Here is an 18,691-nt window from a genome sequence, read left to right on the forward strand (position 1 = left end):
ACAAGTTCTCAATTTGGTTCAGGTCAGGTGAGGAAGGGGACCACATCATAATTTTTCTCTCATCTTTAACACCTTTACTGGCTAGCCATGCAGAGGAGTACTTGGATGCATGTGACGGAGCATTGTCCTGCATAAAAATCATTTTCTTTTTGAAAGATGCAGATTCTTCCTGTACCACTGCTTAAAGAAAGTGTCTTCTAAAAACTGGCAGTAGGCTTGGGAGTTGATTTTGAGCCCATCTTCAACCTGAAAAGGTCCAACCAGCTTATCTTTAATAATACCAGCCCATACCAGTACCCCACCTCCACCTTGCTGGCGTCTGACTCGAAGTGGAGCTCTGCGCCCATTACTGATCCAGCCACAAATATGTTAGAACTGGAAGATAATGGGTTCCTGGTAGCTTCACGCTTCATTCTTCTCAAATCCGTGGCAGTTATTTTGTGTCTTTTTTTTCTCAACACGTTTCTTGCAACCCTGTTGACTATTTACAACAAAACGTTTGATGGTTCTATGATCACGCCCCAATATCTTAGCAATTTCAAGAGTTCTGCATCCCTCTGAGAGACTTCTGCTAATTTTTGACTTTTCAGAGTCGGTTAAATCTCTTTTTTGGCCCATTTTGCCTGAGGAAAAGAAGCTTCCTGATAGTTATGCACACCTTGATATAGGGTGTTGACCTCCTTAGGCCACACCCTCCCTCATTACACAGATACACATTGCCTGCTATGCTTAAATCCATTAAGCATTCAAGTTTATCTAGCTTGGAGTTAGAAAATATGCCTAAAGGTGATAATAAAATACTCACGTAAAACAAAACTTGCCTAATAATTGTGCACACAGTGTATGTATCTATCTATCTGTGCTTGCTGAAGCAGTTAGTTTGTTAATGGGTCCATTTTATGTATATGGGTATAATTTCCCTCACTTTTTTAAATTAAGAAGTTTGAAGCAGTGTGTAAACATTGTTAAAGTTTATCAAGTTGCACCATTCACTCCCCAGGCCATAAAATCCATACATTAAATCTAAGCTGCAAAAACAGCCTGTTATAATTCATTATTTCTCTGACGTCATAAGAACCAATTCAATTAGATTACTCTCATATGCAAAAGCTTCGGTGCCACTGGTCAAATTTCATGAGTAGTTGATTTTCTTTTCTAAGTGAAAATAAAGTACACATCCTCTAGAGTAAACACACTTGTGCACATGCAGTTTAGCCCTGCTCACTTACATTAAAGTTCTAAGGAGTGTTTAAGCTCTGAGTGCTTGTAGAATGAGGCACAATACAGGGCAGCCAATCAGAACTAGTCATTTACATATATCAGTCATAAAGGCAGAGTTAAAAAAAACAAAAAAAAAATTATTTTAAGGGATAAAGAGAGGTCAAGTTAATATTAGCAATATGCTTAAATACACTAATGTTTAGTAAATTTAGTTCATGATTAATTCAATAAACAATTCTTCCACTAAGCAATGTAGTTTGTCAACAGTACGCTATGGCTCCCTCATCATTCAGGATAGGAAACATAATGGCTATATTTGGATTGTAAATACTGTGACCCCCGGCTCCAATCTGTGTTGGTTAGTTTTTCTATAATGAACCAGCTCACAATTAAGCCACTTTCATCGACCTAGTTATTTAAAATACAATTACTGAATTATGTTTAATTAAATAAATAAATACATACATAAATAGGAACTTTTATTTTATAAAACAAATGTGGCACATTGATACAGAAATATTGAATTGTGCAGTCATGTGTGTCTATGGAGTATTTTACAACCACTTTGAACCGGGATCAACCAATCACATTTTAGAACCAGAACTGTTTTAATAGAATGTGTTTCATCGTGTTTATGTGAGTGAGCATGTCTGTGTTTCCTCCTCACCTTGTCTTTGTGGATAAATCCCCAGATACCAGCAGCAACCTCACAGGCGAACAGGATGACCAGGCAAGCAAAGAACTAGGAAAGGAAGAGAAGCCGTTGATAAATGGCCCTGGCCACTCACAAACGTGCGCCTGTGCTTTTTAACGTGAAAAATGCTTTGTAATTTAACAAGCTGGATTTTATTTAAACATCAAATCACGAATTGTGCAAAGTGAAGGTTCATATTAGGCCTGTCACAATTACTACAAAATCGCCTGATGCCAATTATGTGAGCTGATTGCAAATGTTCAAGCTGGCCACTATAGCTATAGCTATCAGAATCATATGTTTACATCACAACAAACACGTTTTCATCAACTGGGAAGAGATAAATGTATGTACTTAAAAGAAATCAGAAAAGAATTCATTATTGAGACACCCGAGGGGTCTATTCAAAATAACAAAACTTCTAACCTCTGACTATTTGCTATAACACCTTTAGAGGGCAGTAGTGCACAATACTCGTTTGTCTGTGCTTGAGCCAATCTGTCCACATTATGCTCCTACTTTAATTATAGATTAAATAATATAATAGATAGATTAAATAATATAATAAATTAATAATAGCTTTAAAAAAACATGTAGGGATGAATGATAATCATATCAGTATTGGCAGATAAACTAATATTTTATCGGACAGATGTTTGCACATCTTTTAAACTGATATTTGACGTATTTATTTTGTTCCGGAAGAGCAGAATGTTTAGGTGTTGTTGGATTGCTGTGCTATCAGTTTTATTAATCCTACTTCCTTTGTAACCCTCTACAGTCAAATCTTTAATCCTCTGTGATGCAAATCTAGATAGATGTAGTCCCAAATTACATATTTCATAAATATTTATGTATTGGCAGTTTTGTACAAGAAAATTGACGTATATGGACATCGGCCCACAGGTCGTCATATCAGTGTGGTACTGAAAAAAGCAAAATTATTCGTAATTATTAATATTACAATTAACTGTCTCTAAAACAGTGATTAAGACAGACCTAGTTCAGAATAACTGCATTCTGCAATCGTCAGAAATCTTTCATTGCAAAGCCTGGGAGACACTGAGATGACTAAGCAAATTTGCTGTGCTCTGATTGGATGAGTGACTCACTGTTCCGAGCAGGCACTGAGACTCCTGGATGGCACCATAGCAACCGAGGAACCCAACAAACATCATTACAGCACCAACTGCTATCAGGATGTAGACACCTAAGGGGGAGGTGGGGGTGGGAGGGGGTAAAAACAGTAAATGTGACCAATCCACCAATATCAAAATCTCATTATTTCATTTTTTTTTCCACCACTGATTTTAATTTGCTCACACCATTATTAAAGTCATCATTTTGGATATATGCAAGGTTTTATTATTATTACTATTATTATTATTATCATTATCATCATCATCATATAAATCTTTATGTTTCTCCTGGCCCAAAGACACACACAATCTACGAGAAGACCATGATAATTCATACACTATCTAATAAATTGTGTACAGTGTAGTACTTCCCTGAGCCACTAGGTGTCAGTGTTTGAGCAATTTTATTTTCACAATGGTAATTCTCTGTAAAGTAAGATGAAAGTCCTGGTTTGGTAAGCATATTAGCCTCACCACGCTTCACTTTCCATTCTCTCACCTACCAAAAATAAAAAAAGCCCTCTGATTGCACTAGTCATCTTTATGTAACAAGTGACTTGTTCGTCAGAGAAAAGGCAGCAGACGTGTGGTCGCTATGGAAAAAAATTAAAGTGCCAAAGGAAAGGACGTAAAGTGGGGGGTGGGGGGGCACAAGAAAACCCCATCAAATTAAAGCTCCCTCCCCTCGCCTGTTTACATCTTGCAGAGGATCTGACTTGGCTCACTGCTGTAACCATGGTAACCATGCCAGGGCAGAGGCCTCGTTGAGCAGGGTAGGTAGGTAGGTAGGTAGGTAGGTAGGTAGGTAGGTAGGTAGGTAGGGAGAGAGAGAGAGGGAGGGAGGGAGGGAGAGGGAGAGAGAGAGAGAGAGAGAGAGAGAGAGAGAGAGAGAGAGAGAGAGAGAGAGAGAGAGAGAGAGAGAGAGAGAGGGAGGAATAATGCAAATTGACCCACAAAAAATGGAAAAAAAAAAAAAAAAAAAAAAAGACCCTCATAACAACACAACAAGAGAGCCAAACCATTTTCCTACTGAAAGAGGAAGAAAAGATCCACCACATGTGTGTGACTCAGTTTGGGCTAAAAAGACACAAGGGAATGTGAATGGTTTCCTCTTTATAAACCAGTCAAGCCCTGCACTGTTATATTTCCATCGTCAACACAACTATCTACCCTAACAACTTCTGAAAACAGAGAATCCAAGCCGTCACTATGACTACACATTTTGTGAAGGTCCTACATCATCATTTTACTGTTCTATATCCACATATTCACGCAAGAAGAATCTAAACTTCAGACAGAGGCTCGATCAACATTCAGAGCTGGACAAAAGCAAAGCTAAGCAGGTTGGAATTCAATTTCTACAATGAATGAACCAATAGGAGTGGTGTAGTTACATGAAATAAAATCTTGTTACATTAAATCTTAATATACATTTCCTTGTGTCCATTTCAGAGATTTTTTGTGCTACTGGGAAATGCCCATTGCCCTTTCCACTTTACAAGCATGTTACATAATAACCCCCCCACTCCCCTGCAACAAATAAATTGACCATCTTAAGACATACTGTCGTCAGAAAATTCTAAGATCATTTGGATTATATCTAAAAATATTTGTTTCAAGTCATTTTATCACAAGCAACATCTGTTTTGTGTGATTAAAGATAAGAAAATTGGGCCTCATTTACCAACCGTTCTTAGGAAGACATTTCTAAATAAATAAAATCCACTTATGCAGTTTTCATGAAGATTCTGACATTCAGCAATGTTTTCTTATTTTTAACTTGCTTTGAGGCAAGAACAGAATGTACATACACACACTAAGACAAAGGTGTGAACAACTGCACAGTTCAAGAACACATCATGAGTCTTACGTAGACTTTTTCTTAGGACCTTCCTAGAACATATTTAAGAAAACAAGAAAAATTATAGTGAAGGAGGCCCAATTTCTCTACACTGCGTTACATAAAACATGTAAAACGTTAACGTTAAAGAATTTGTAATATTTGTACAACAATCTTACACAGACATATTAGACACATCGCAGAGATTTAAGATGCTGCACTTGCCAGGACATTTATTGCAGTCTACATACTGAAAGTGTTCATCCTAAACAAGGCTATTGATGTTCTAGCACTTCAGCAATATCTGCAAAATAAATTAGCTCATAATGGAAGCAGGAAGTGGTTAGGCTGACAACTGCTCTTTGTCTCCACATCATGTTTCCAACACTCATCCCATCTTACACCCTCATATGTAACCTTGTAATCTTCAGATTACAAGAGAAAGCAATGCGGTGGAATGCATGATGCATGTTGAGACGTGCTCCTTTATCGTTTTCATTTTCTCATGTTAAGGTGAGTTTATTCCTGTCATCTTTGTTCTTCTTTTCTTTGCTTTTTACTTTCAGTCTCTCTCTCCTCTTTGGTGTCTAATCCATCACCGACTGTCATGCCTGCCTGTGCGAATGTCTGTATCTTGTCTCTCCTAACGATAACTCATCTCCCTATGTTAATTTGATTCTGGCTCTCTGGAGCTTCTGGGTTTGAAAAGGTCCCGAAACGTCGCGCTGACGGTCGCTGCCTCTCTCGGTAGCACGGGAGGGTCTTGAGAAATTGATGGTGGGGTCTGCAGATTGTGCGGCTATTGGGCCCAAAGGACAGACCAGAAATGGGCAAGCATGGCCGTGACTGGCATACTGATGAACTGGACAATGCAGGCCAGTTTCTTTCACTCCCTCTCCCTCTCTCTCTTTTCATCAGCTTCACTTTGGCTGTCCCTGTTCTCTCACTCTCTCTCTCTGTTTCTCCCTGCCTGCTCTTGTTCATTCTCTCTCAATCGCTGCCCCGCATTCAACTGAGCTACAATCTCCCTTTTACGTTCACATCAGACTGCTCTCAAAGCAAGAAGCTCACCAATGACTTCCACTCATGCTCTGTCCCAATTCTAGAAGTCTCTGGTTAACTATCAGCCTATGCCAGAGGAGGGTAGTAATAGGGTACAATTACTTAGTTACTCAAGCCAAATATTGATGAATTGGTACTTTCCTAAGTCTATATAGACAAATACACATACGATTAAAAGGTTGGAATCATTTGTTGTATTAAGTATCTAATAAACGAACGCAATAAAAAGTTAAGAAATAACACAATAAAAAGTCACACAACCCAGATTTAAATCTTACAAACTGGACACTGAAAGGTCTTTTAGGATATTTTACATGTGTATTGTAATTATATATTTACAGTCATGTATCTCAAGATTTGATCACATTTCAAATCCAAGGAAATCCAGATGTTAAATTTACAACCCCATTTATAAGTTGTAATACATAATAAATATAAGTATAAAACAGAATGCAATACCTACCTTTTTTTTAATGTAAGTCAATGGAACCAGATTTTTTTTACAAGTCATTTTGGGCTGTTACTTCTGCTTCACTTATCATGAAATTTACACACAATGTCAAGGACAACAATAATTTTCAAATTATGTCAAAGACCCAAAAACAACAAAAATAGAGATACAATGTTTTCTTTTGATAGTGGCAATATGCTGAAACAGAGAAATTTGATTGTTTTCTGAAAAAATATATGCTCACTTGGAATGTGATGCCAGCAACATGTTTCAAAAAATGGGCAGGGGCATGTTTACCACTGTGTTGCATCGCCTCTTCTTTAAACAATACTCAGCAAGCATTTTTAAAAGGAGACCATTTTGCTTTGCTTGATATAGGATTTCAGCTGCTCCACAGCACTTTATGGTCCCCACTGTTGCATTTGTTGTTTCATAATGAGCCAAATGTTGTCAGTTGTGACAGGTTTGGACTGCAGACAAGCCAGTTTAGCTAGCAGACTCTATATTAGAATAGCCATGCTGTTGTATTACATGTAGAATATGGTCTGGCATTGTCTTGCTGAAAGAAGCAAGCCCTTCCCTGAAAAAGACATCATCTGGATGGCAGCATATGTTGCTCCGAAACCTGTATATATCGTTTAACATTAATGGTGCCTTCAGGTTTTCAGAGGTTTTGCAGAGTCTATGCAGTGATTTCCTCTACAGAATCATGTCTTATTTCAATGCAGTGCTGGCTGAGGTCCTGAAGATCACAGCCAGCCAATCTTGGTTCTTAGCCTTGTCCCCTGCATACAGAGATTTCTCACAATTCTCTGAATCTTTTATTGATATGTACTGTAGATGATGAAATCCCTATCTTCTGAAAGACTCTACCTAACCCAATTATTATTTTTATTTATTTATTTTTTAAGCATTACACAACTTTATCAACCTTTTGTTGTCCCGGTCTCAACTTTTTTGAAATGTGTTGCTGACATCAAATTCAAAATGGACAAATTCATTAAAAACAAAAAAAAAAAAAAACATTTCTTAGTTTCAACATCTGATATATTGTCTTTGTACATTCTCAGTTAAATATAGCATTTTAATGAGTTGCATTACAGTTTTATTTGCATTCTGCACAGCGTGCTGACCTTTTTTTTCCCTTCTTTTTTTAAACAAGGTTATACAAGATATAAGTTAATTCTTGGTGCTATAAAGCTTAATGTACAGCATCTAACATTTATATATTTTTTATTTTAACATGCTGAAATCATTTTATATATTTATAAAAACACTGGTCTCAGATGTTACTGAAAATTTCGATTCCAAACTGATTATTTGATATAAAACTTTTGAACTGTAATTTGAGCATTTTGAACAATGATTAGAAAAATATTAAACATTTGGAAGATTTTGGACATTGAACAGCACAGAAACCTCAGTTCACATCCTGATAAATGATGGATAAATGAAGAAGTTCTGCTACAGAAAGATTTTCAGGACCACTTTTTTTTGTTTTGTTGTAAAGTTACTTTTTTAACCCAGTAAAATGCACAACAAAAGAATTCAAACACTGGGTGTGTGTTTATAACACATAACAGTTGCATGTATGCAGTGATGCCCAGTCTGTGTTTGTGTTGGAGTTGCAGTGGGTTGGGGGTTAAGGCAAAGAAGGTTCTCATGCCAAATACAGGTGCTATTCTCATTTAATGAGAGTAGATGCTGGACCTAAGCATTAGCCAGAGAGAGAGAGAGAGAGAGAGAGAGAGAGAGAGAGAGAGAGAGAGAGAGAGAGAGAGAGAGAGAGAGAGAGAGAGAGAGAGAGAGAGAGAGAGAGAGAGAATCTTACTGATTAACAAGTCACACATTACAGCATTGCTACATTAGTCAGCCTGAGAGAATGAGACAGAGACAGTGAGACACAGACAGTGAGACACAGAGAAAGAGACAGAGTGCAGGAGAGAGGGAGGGAGAAGGAGGCAGAAGCAGGGCGTGGCACATAGTGAGAAGGCTAGAAGAAAATAAAGTATGGAAAAAATGGAAACTAATGAAATAAAGCCCCCAAGAACCATTAGTGCTGAATAGACACTGCGACATGAAAAAAATTCATTAAAAAAAAAGAAGACAGAAGGAACGAAGCGGGGGTTGAGAATGAGGTACTGAAAAAGGGAAAAGAAAGTGCAGAGAAAGTGTAAGAGCAAGAGAGACAGAGAAAGAGAACAAAAGTAGAAAGCACACAGACCTTAAACACAAACAGATGGAGCTGAACCTCAGTGGAAAGTAATGTGAAGCAAAGAAAGAGAGAGAGCGAAAACGAGAGAGAGAGGGAGAGAGAGAGAGCGAGCACGAGAGAACACGAGAGAGAGAGAGAGAGAGAGCGCGCGAAAGAGAGAGAGAGAGAGAGAGAGAGAGAGAGAGAGAGAGAGAGAGAGAGAGAGAGAGAGAGAGAGAGAGAGAGAGAAAACGAGGGAGCGAGAGGGAGATTTGTAGGAATTTTTAACCATTGGAGGAGGGGGCTGAGAGGATTTTTTTCCTCTGGTCTTTTTAACAGCACAGACTGCACTTTTCTTTCCCCTTTGCGACGCCCAGTGCTGGTGAATCTACAGCCACAAACAATTTGTTATATTTAGACTATTGTGCATTGAGTGAAAAGAAACAGACATGTCAGGCCAACAGGCTTCCTGTCTCAGTGTGCATAGGACTACTGAGAACAGCTGGGGAGTCTGTCACATAGGAAGTGTCCCCTTTTCTCACCTAAAGACACATGTATTCAGGCTGTATCCTCTGCTGACTGCATGCCTGCAGACCTCGGCCTTGCTGGGTATAATTTAGCCTTAATGACACTAATTTCCTGTTTGCCTTATTTTTCTTTCCTTTGTCCTCTCTAGTGCAGAGAACACTTGGGCTCCAAAGCCCACAAAGACGGCCATCTCTGGCACTGCAGGACATTAACGTAGAGAATGCCCACTCGCTTCAGTCACTTTACTCACAAGGATGGACACAAACATGCATTTCCCTACAGTCATCTGCTGAAGAGAGTTTATCTGTAAACAATTTGAAAAGCGTGACAATGAAAGTGTGAAAGACTGTACATACAAGTGAAAAGAACAAGAACAGGAGAAACAGAAAGGTGTGAAGGGTGAAAAAGAGAAGAAAAAATTTGAGAGTGACAAAGGAGAGGAAAGAAAAAATGAGGGTAGAATGAGAAAAACGGTGTGAAAAAGAGAATGAGAAAAAAACGAGTGAAAGAAAGACAAAAGAGGGAGAGAGAGAAACAAAAAGGGTGCTTATGTATGTTTGTGCTGAACAGCCCTGACCTTTGACTGCAAGTCCAACTCCCTTCCAGATGATGATAAATTGAAGCTTTCTATATTATTCCAAGTGGGTCACATGCTAGTCCTGATGAGTAAGCATTACAGGGGTGACACTCTGCCCCTGCTTTGGTATGCTGGGGAACTCCAGGGCTAGGCAGTGAGATGCTTCTACGCTACAGCTCAATTCTACATAGCACACAAGGTGCACTACCAACATGGCAGCGCTATACAAAAAAAAACTTTAATCAAAGGCTATTTAATCCCACATTGGCAAACATACACGATCTAAAGGAGAATTTTTCCAAATTTCTGAATAATTAATCCGTTTAGGTGTAAACAAATTCATTCAGAGTGGTCTGATGTGAACCATTCTAGAAAAAACTCATCATAATTGTTCACAGCAGCAGTGATGTGAATCACATCTCTGAAGCATTTAATGCCTGCAAAAGCTGCTTCACAGAAAGATATTACATGATTACAAATACACTGCCTGATGCTTGAGAAATTGTTTTATAATAGTTTTAAGGGAGCAGAGAGCAATATGCATGGTGTTCTGAGGTTATATAAATAATATAAATAGTTATATAGATGTTGTTGTTTATAGGCTCTTTATAATAATCAGCCTAAAACATGCGTTCAGTACTCCAGAAGTACAGACAATGCTCACAATATACTGACAAAGGCATATAAGGAAATGTTAATGTATCATCACACTGCCAATTCCTACAGTTAAGATACTGAATTCTCACCATGGAAGGAATCGTACAAGTGCTGAACTACAATCGGGAATCAAAATAAATCAATAGTGTTTGTCAAAGACGTTCATTTGGATTGAGTAGATCAATCAATCCCATTCAACAGCTGTCAAACAGGTGTGGTCGTTCAGTCTGCTTGGCAGGCAGCCATAAAGACACTTTCCCTTGCGCTACCTCTATTAGGCTTTTAAAAGAGAAATGCCTTCTAAAGACCATGCCCTGCATTGATGGCCTCTATTGATGGACTTAATAATAGTGTTCAAATACGGTGCAAGAGGTATTATTCACTGCTAACTGAAAAGCCATTTGAGGTTTCAGCTGGAACCTATCTTTCAGATCTGTCAGCCACACAGCTACTTGCAAGTCACTGGCATGAGACATAACTCAAAGCACTTACAGAAGGCCGTATCAATGTGTTTATATTTGCCTTCTGTCCTGTGAACCATCACACAAAACATCACTGTTCCCAAAAAAGCCCTTCTCCATTTTTTATTTTTCTGCAGAATTTGAGCAAAGTAGCTGTCCTTTACATTGTGTCCTTTACAAAATTTCAAGATGAATGGACAAGTAGAAATGGTCAGAAATTACATTGGCTTACATTTAATGTAAAGAATAATTTAGAGTTTTTGTGTAAAGTTACCCTTTGAGAGACCCTTTTTTTGGACAGTTACTCTGTGGCTCACCTTGTATTTCAGCTCTATCCTCACAGAGTTTCCACTATTCTGTCCCCGAGATACACACACACAGAGTACTGTGCAAAAGTCAGAGACCATACCAGGAGAGGAGCAGGTTTGCATAAACAATAATTTGCCTTCCCTTTCCCAACTATTGTTCAGGGAACATACTGAATGTTTTGGTGTAAAGGTGGCTTACATACCTGAAAGCTTGAGTGCTGATCAGATATATCACAAGAAGATGAAATATGCGGGTTTTGGCACCATTCCCAACATGGCACTTTTAGTAGTTGAAAAAGTTGGTAAGATCTAAACAGCATTCTATTTAATATGTTGAAGTTCTTAAATCAGTGGGCTGTGGAACTCCATCAGCATGTTCTGCCTCTACTTGTCTGTGCTCTCTCACATAAGTCTGCCATCTGGCCCAGTGCCATTCGAGTTGAGTCTGACCAACAGCATGAGCAACTCTATCTTGTGTCCTACTCATACATGTACAGGCCTGTACACAATGCACAGAATGCTAGAAGAATATCGTTACATCTGTTACTAAAGCAGGAAATTACGGCAATGATGTTTAACCACCGAATGAGTGGTTGGTGTGGGTGTGCAAGTGTGGGTTTGGTGTGCTCATGGAGTTCAGTTTGGTAAAGCTAAAACCTTGAACTCTGACACAGGAAATGACCAGCAACACTGTAAGCATGATTCTTTAGTTCTTTCCTGTGCAGGTTTTCCTGTTCTGCAAAAAAAAAACTACAAGTGCTACAAGACAAAATGTCCTTAAACAGATATTAGAAAATGGAATGAAAAATGAAAAGGTCTAAAGAATTTAGTCTTTAAAAGGATGTGTTAATGACCTGACGTGCATTTTTTATGTGTATACACACACACACACACACACACACACACACACACACACACACACACGAGCGCACGCACACAAGGCATTTATGTCCTAGAACTGATCATCCAACATCAGTACTTGACCTCACGTAAGTGTAAAGCTTTTTCAGAAGAGCAGAGGCTGTTACTGCAACAAAGAGGAGGGCAGACTTCCTAATAGTACCCCTGATTTCAGAAGAAATAGTAAACACTATAGGTAAATGCAGAGTTGGACAGAGAAGCCTAATCTATTGTTACATTGAAATGAAAACTCAAGTAGGAAAAAAAGTAGAGTACAAGCTTGAGTTCCCTACAGAACTATAGTAGAACTTCCCATTACTTTCAAAACTGAAGTTTGTTAGATGCTATTCTTGTCTTGCTGGGTTTTTCCATTCTAAAATAAAAGGCTTAAAGCTCAAAAACAGATACTGTGAGCCAGCTGTTGCTTGAACCAACAGAAAGGAATATAATTAAACCCCAATCAGTCAACAAAAAAGTGGACAATGGAAACGAGCAAAGCAAACTACATTCTTTACAAATATATTTGACCTTATGTAGAAGTATTATCATTTGAAAAGTACAAATCCATCACAATTTAATTTTACTTAAGTATACATCAGTGAGTAAATGTGACTATTAACTCCTCCCCTGTGCTATAGATGTGAGAGTGTGAGAGTCTTCTGAAAGAGCACAAGATCTTACTTGTGGCTGTGACTAAGGGATGTTGCACTGTCTCTGATCACACACATGCGTCAGTTCATCCAATGAAACATATTGACTCACACCAAGTAACATTTGTTTTGGAATGTTCACATTTGGTCTGCCTGTTTCAAAGTGTTCCAGTACAGACAGGTAAAGCATGTTAAATAGAGCTGCTCTGATATAATGATGATAACTACACTTTTGCTTGTGTTTTTCCTCCTCAGAAAACACCATTTGGTTGAAATGACAATGGTTCATGATATGACTCAGCGAAGCGAAGCGAAGGGGAAATCCACAACTGTTGGGTTTAAGCAGACTACAAATCCGGGGTTTGCAAACTCTAATGCCTTGACAAAAAAATGAATATTTAAAAAATGTTAAATTTAGAAAAGTACAAGCAAGTAGATCCAACCACAGCATCAAGTTTGCATTTGGTCACACCTGCCGGATCAGTGGCCTCAACTTGAACTCAAAGGAAAACTATAAATAGAAGGCTCATTTTTGTTTTTTGGTTTAGCTTAAGTGAACTGAACCACATATGTGATCACACCTTTGCACATTGCATTAGCATGTGCTCTACACTGTGTACTGTGCATTTACACTCCCTGCAACCGTAGCTGCTAGCTCAGAGCTAGAAATAGCATTATTGCAAAAAAATAAGTCTAATGAACATTTGAAGTTTGACTCTTAAATGAGCTCAATGTACTTTTTGGGATAAGTTCCAAGTATATGCAAAGTTAATAACATGAATAAACATAATATGACTAACAAAGATCTAATCCCTATGCTTTCAAAAACAAAATATTCATTTATGAATAGAGATGAGGTAATCATATTGACTGTGCTTAAAATCGATTTTGTACACAGCAGAGCAAACAAATGTAGGAAAATTCCTTCCTTAAGCCTAAGAACCCCATTAGTATGAAAAATGAATTCTGCCTCTTGCAAAAGGGTCTTGCCTCTGCTGGGTCCAGGCATTAACAAAGCAGGACCACTCAAGTAATTTGGTTTCTATGGATATATTACTCTCCTCCCATTAGGGATAATTGAGTCACCCCAACCCACCTCGATTCCTCTAGCACTCTGCTCGCTGCATTCTCCAGCCAAGGCTAACCACACACACCACAGAGCTGGTGTATGTTTTTCACTACACGTTTTGAGGGTACAGTGGAGAAAGTCGCAGTCTAAACACTAGGAAACAATGGCATAGCCACGAATGTAGTCATAACACACCTGCTGGAAAGATGCTCGGGTGTGTGTGTGCTCGTATTAACTCACTATCTGCCTCACTGTAGAACTTGTTCTGTCTTTCTACCTCACATAGTATGCACAGGAGTCCCTTACCACTACTTCAAGACTCTGTTGTTAGTGCCAGGGTATGCATGAATTGTTACATACTGCAATTATGCCCAAGAGACTAAAGGACATGTTTAATGTTTAACACAGAAAAACACTTATTTAACTGAAGATTACACAAAACTTTCAACAGCTAAAAAAAAAATCAGTACTTCAGTGTTCCCTGTTTGCATTTATTACTCCCATTCTTTTCAGGAGACGTGCTTTCAGGAATATTTTTGCTCTCCTCTAAAGTTCAGTCTTAGAATTTGGTTGCATTTTCTGTCTCTTACAATGAATTAGAGTCAATCAGATTTAGAGTCATCAATCCATAAGACTCCATATCTTACATGTCCCGTTTCTGTGTAAAGTACCAGTACCACACACACACACACACACACACACACACACACACACACACACACACACACACACACACATAAAATCACAATTAACATACAATATATTGTGCAGCTTGGAAAGTGAGCAACGCCAGAGGGAGTTTTTTTTTTTTTTTGAAAACCAAAGTACCCAACAAAAAAACCCTCAAAAAGGCCCGAGTCCACCTACCAGAAGGCCCACCCAGGCAGAGAGCTCAGTTTAATTTGTTTCCTCATTAAACAACTTTATGACATTCTATGATGCTCAAAATGATGGCAATAAAGGCTAAACTGGAGAAAGATGGATAAACAAAGCAACTTGTCTCCATTTTTTTTGTGAAGAGTCCACACTTCATTCCACATTGCTTACGCTAATAATTACATAATTTATTACTTTCATAGCAGTTACTGAATAATTCATACACTGCAAACAGTAAAGCAGTGAGCTTACCTGACTGATGCCATTTCCACATTCATGCAAGATACTGCACATGTATATACCTATACCTACACTTTACTTACTTTTACCAATCATGTGATGTATATTTTACACATGTAGAAAGATGTGTACATCTTTACAGCTGAATCAGTTTTTCTGTGAAGTACACTGCTACAAAACAAGAGACATGATCATGTTTTCACTTAGTAACTAGGTTTTATTAAACTATAAATAATAGGTTAACATAATGTTACATGCCGATAACTTCTATAAACTTACTAATAAAAGTTCAATAAAATACTTGAATTAACCTGGTTAATGTCAGTTAAAACAATGCATATTTGCTACAGTGTAGATCATTTCAGCTTAATTCAATTATTAAGATGTAAATAAAGTCACTATGTCACAGAATGGTTTGATCAGAAATGCTTAATTCTAGAGAAAATCAGAGTGAGAATTATTCACAATGGTAGTGACAGGAACCAGATGTCTGAAACTTTTAATGCCTCTTAAAGCTCCCTCACAAAATGTATTACATGAACCGGTTCTGAATACTCTGCCTGATGGCTGAGACTGTTGTTTTATGAGAAGGCTTTGGCCTAAACTATGTTTTAAACATGTTCGTGGAAGAGATACACATACAGGGTGTTGTAAGGCAAAACAGTTCCCATTAAGGACTTTTTTACCATTATAAGGAACCATCCCGTAAAAAATGTATTCTTTGCTGATTGTTTTGTACAGTAAATGAAATGACTGTATGAGCATTGTAGACCCCTGGTTGCGATCACAATCACTGTAAATAAATGTGAGTCTGTAAGTGTCTTTACTATGCTCTACAATGCACCATTTCACATCAAATATCTGACAGTTTACATTTCAGTCATCTCAGTAACCTGCACAGAAATCTTGGATAAAACAATGGAATTTCCCTTTAAAGACTAATGAATGAGTAATAAGCCTAGACTTTAAGGGGTTAACAGATCCAGGATATGTTCTGTAGAAGTAGTTGAGAAAAACGACTGTCCAGGCCCTGCACCTGCTTCAACATTAAACGGCTTCACAGCAGCTGCTCCTGCCATCATAACGCATGCCCTCTCGCACTCCTATGATATGAGAAGTAGGCTGGACTGCGGTGCATGACCATTTCTGCAAAGGACCATCTGTTACCTCGTCAGGCTTATATGAGCACTCGTGATAGTAACGAACCATGTTTGTCTTATGCGACAAATGAATCAGATTGTTGTAGCAGTGAACATGTTTGGACAGTGTTAATGCTGTTGATGCTAAAGGGGAACCAATAATAACAACTTTATTCACACTTCACACAGGAGGCTTTGCTGTTGTCTAAAAGCAAAATTTGAGAAGTAAACATGTCATTCAGAGTGGTTTGATGTGACATGGTTACTGACTTACAGTGGTGGTAATGGGAACCAGGGGTTGGGTCCACCATGCACATGTAGCCTTTTTATTTACCATTTCACTATCCAAAACAACTAGTGAGCCCACATGTGTCTCATTTTATATGTGTTGCAAATAATGGTATAATAGCTACAAAGGAGAAAAAAAAACATGTCACAACATGTCACAACATGTATTTTTAAAAAGTTTTAGATCAACATCTCTTCAAAACAACTTCTAAAGCATCAGGCATAACCATCCATTATCGTTTAACAGTTTCAGGTTTCTGGTCCCCAAACAAATATAGTTTCTCCAGAATAGAGCATTTCACAATAAACCACAGTGAATGGCTTTGTTTAACCCCTTAAAATCCCAGGCTTATTACATGTTAAGGCTTATTATTCAGTAACTACAAGGACTTCATTGCAAACTGGCTAAGCTATTCTTCGGATATAGAAGGGTGTAATAAGACTTTGGGTGCTGGCCTTTTAAAGGGGTTAATTTGAATGATTGTTATGCAAAGAGTTTTAGGAAACAAACAAACAAAAAAACACTGGAACACCCCTTTATGAGTTTGTGGCTCAGAATGTGCCTTTATTAACCATGTTGTGTGTACCAAAAGCACAGCTGTGCAAAGTGAAGGACGGAAATTGTTTGGATAATTCAGGTCTTTTTCTGGAAACTGATCTAATACAAGTAGACACTGTGATGCTTATACTTATTTTGTGTAAATCAACACTGGAAGTTGTGTAATCAACTGATTGCATTCTGTTGTACTTTGACAGTAAGAGGTTTTGAAAGGGTATATGCTAACTGAAATTGCCAACCTCATTCATTTGTGCAATCAGTTTGTGATGAAATCAGTTTTTTCGAAATAAAGGTGAGTTGCTTATTCAGACAGTGCGATTATGTCTGATTTGCTCACCCACAAAAGTGACTTCTGGGTGTGCTTCTGCCCTGGAACCCACTCAATGCTCTTTACTTGACATGCCTAACTTACACAGAGATTACCTCGCCTTACAGGCCATAATAAGCAGAGATGGGTGTGTTCAGTTGTTGGGTGAAAGCCCATTTCTCGGCACGAAGCTTGGAATTGTTCTAATGTCTGCATTAAGATCTATAGCCTCACAGAGCTCTGTAGATTGCTACCACACAATGAATCTTACTGCACTCCACTCACTGCAACAAGAGCTAGAAAGCGCCCAAGAATCACTGAATGCATTCTGAATTTTCCATTAAAAGGAATTTTCCAGCATATTTCAACCTGATTTCTATCCGCTCAATCAGTATCGTACAACTGATTACCATGGACATTAGTTCCAGTGCATTTCTTTATACTTAGAAAAGAACAGAGAACCCATTTACTGAAAACATGTTTATAATAGAAGACAATGGGTAGCAGGTGAATTTCATAAAGAAAAGCTTCTCCTAAACACTATGTATAGTTTGTCCTTTCCGAGAAGAGACTAGTTTTCCAAAGGGAACAATCTGTGGTAAGACGTTACACACAGAGATGCAACAACATGGGTGGATCTGTATTTTCTGCAACGTACACAAAGTGGGGTCCAAAATAATGAGACCACACAAAAATGTGGAATTTCTTCCATTTAAACTTGGAAATAAACAAAGTTTTAGGAAAGCAAGCACTTTCACAAGGGGTCCTGGACTTCTGGACCCCACTGTATTGGTCTATACAGATGACGATGCATTTAGATAATGTAGAAATATGGACTCCGCACTTCAGACATTTCTATTTGTACAGGGTTACAAATGCAGAAAAATAATTAAAGTGGAGACAGTTACCCAGAATCACCTTAAGGTTCTGCTGGTCTGGAGCACAAGAAACACATAATCAAGTACAGTACAGATATTTCTTAAGCAATACCTGCTGATACCGATATGCTTCTGATACCATTGTGTGATACACAGGTGTGGGTGATGAAAACCTCAACAAGAGCCAAAGTAACTCAAACTTTTCTTTTGGAAATTGGGTAAAAACTTCATAAAAAGAGCACTGAGAAGACATTCATGTCTCTCATCTAAAGACATGCACTGTTAGAGATAAGTTGTAATTAGTTGTAATTTGCATTAAATACTCATGCATTTCAAACATTTATTCACAGAATTCTGTGAATTCTGTTAAATCTGGAACATGCAAGCACTTCACTGGCAAATGCAAAACTTTATTCCAACTGCAGTTGCTGTATGCAGGACGTTTGATTCTGTGCCCCCTGAAGACGAACTGTGATTTTGTTGCAATGCACTCGTTTTCTATGGCATTCTCCCTGTATTTGCTGCATTAGTCAGTGTGTCAACAGGCTTTGCTATGTGTGGAACTCCTGTGAGACCTTCAGCTGTTCCCAGACATCAGCATAGCCACCCACAGGGCTCCACAATGGCCAGTGTGTCCTGTTGACTCCCCTCCC

General features: G+C 38.3%; 1 protein-coding gene across 1 annotated transcript in view; it reads right to left on the reverse strand.

The window, feature by feature from the left end:
* The window catches only part of cd81a (CD81 molecule a), a 38,635-nt gene that overhangs the window by 5,600 nt on the left and 14,344 nt on the right, over positions 1 to 18,691 (reverse strand). The window contains exons 3-4 of the mRNA XM_017703542.2: positions 3,028 to 3,125; positions 1,889 to 1,963 (exon numbers count right to left, since the gene is read on the reverse strand). Of these exons, the coding sequence (XP_017559031.1) occupies positions 1,889 to 1,963; positions 3,028 to 3,125 (173 nt within the window). The remainder of the gene's footprint in view (positions 1 to 1,888; positions 1,964 to 3,027; positions 3,126 to 18,691) is intronic.

The sequence above is a fragment of the Pygocentrus nattereri genome, chromosome 25 (genome assembly GCF_015220715.1).
Source record: "Pygocentrus nattereri isolate fPygNat1 chromosome 25, fPygNat1.pri, whole genome shotgun sequence".
Taxonomy (NCBI): Eukaryota; Metazoa; Chordata; class Actinopteri; order Characiformes; family Serrasalmidae; genus Pygocentrus; species Pygocentrus nattereri.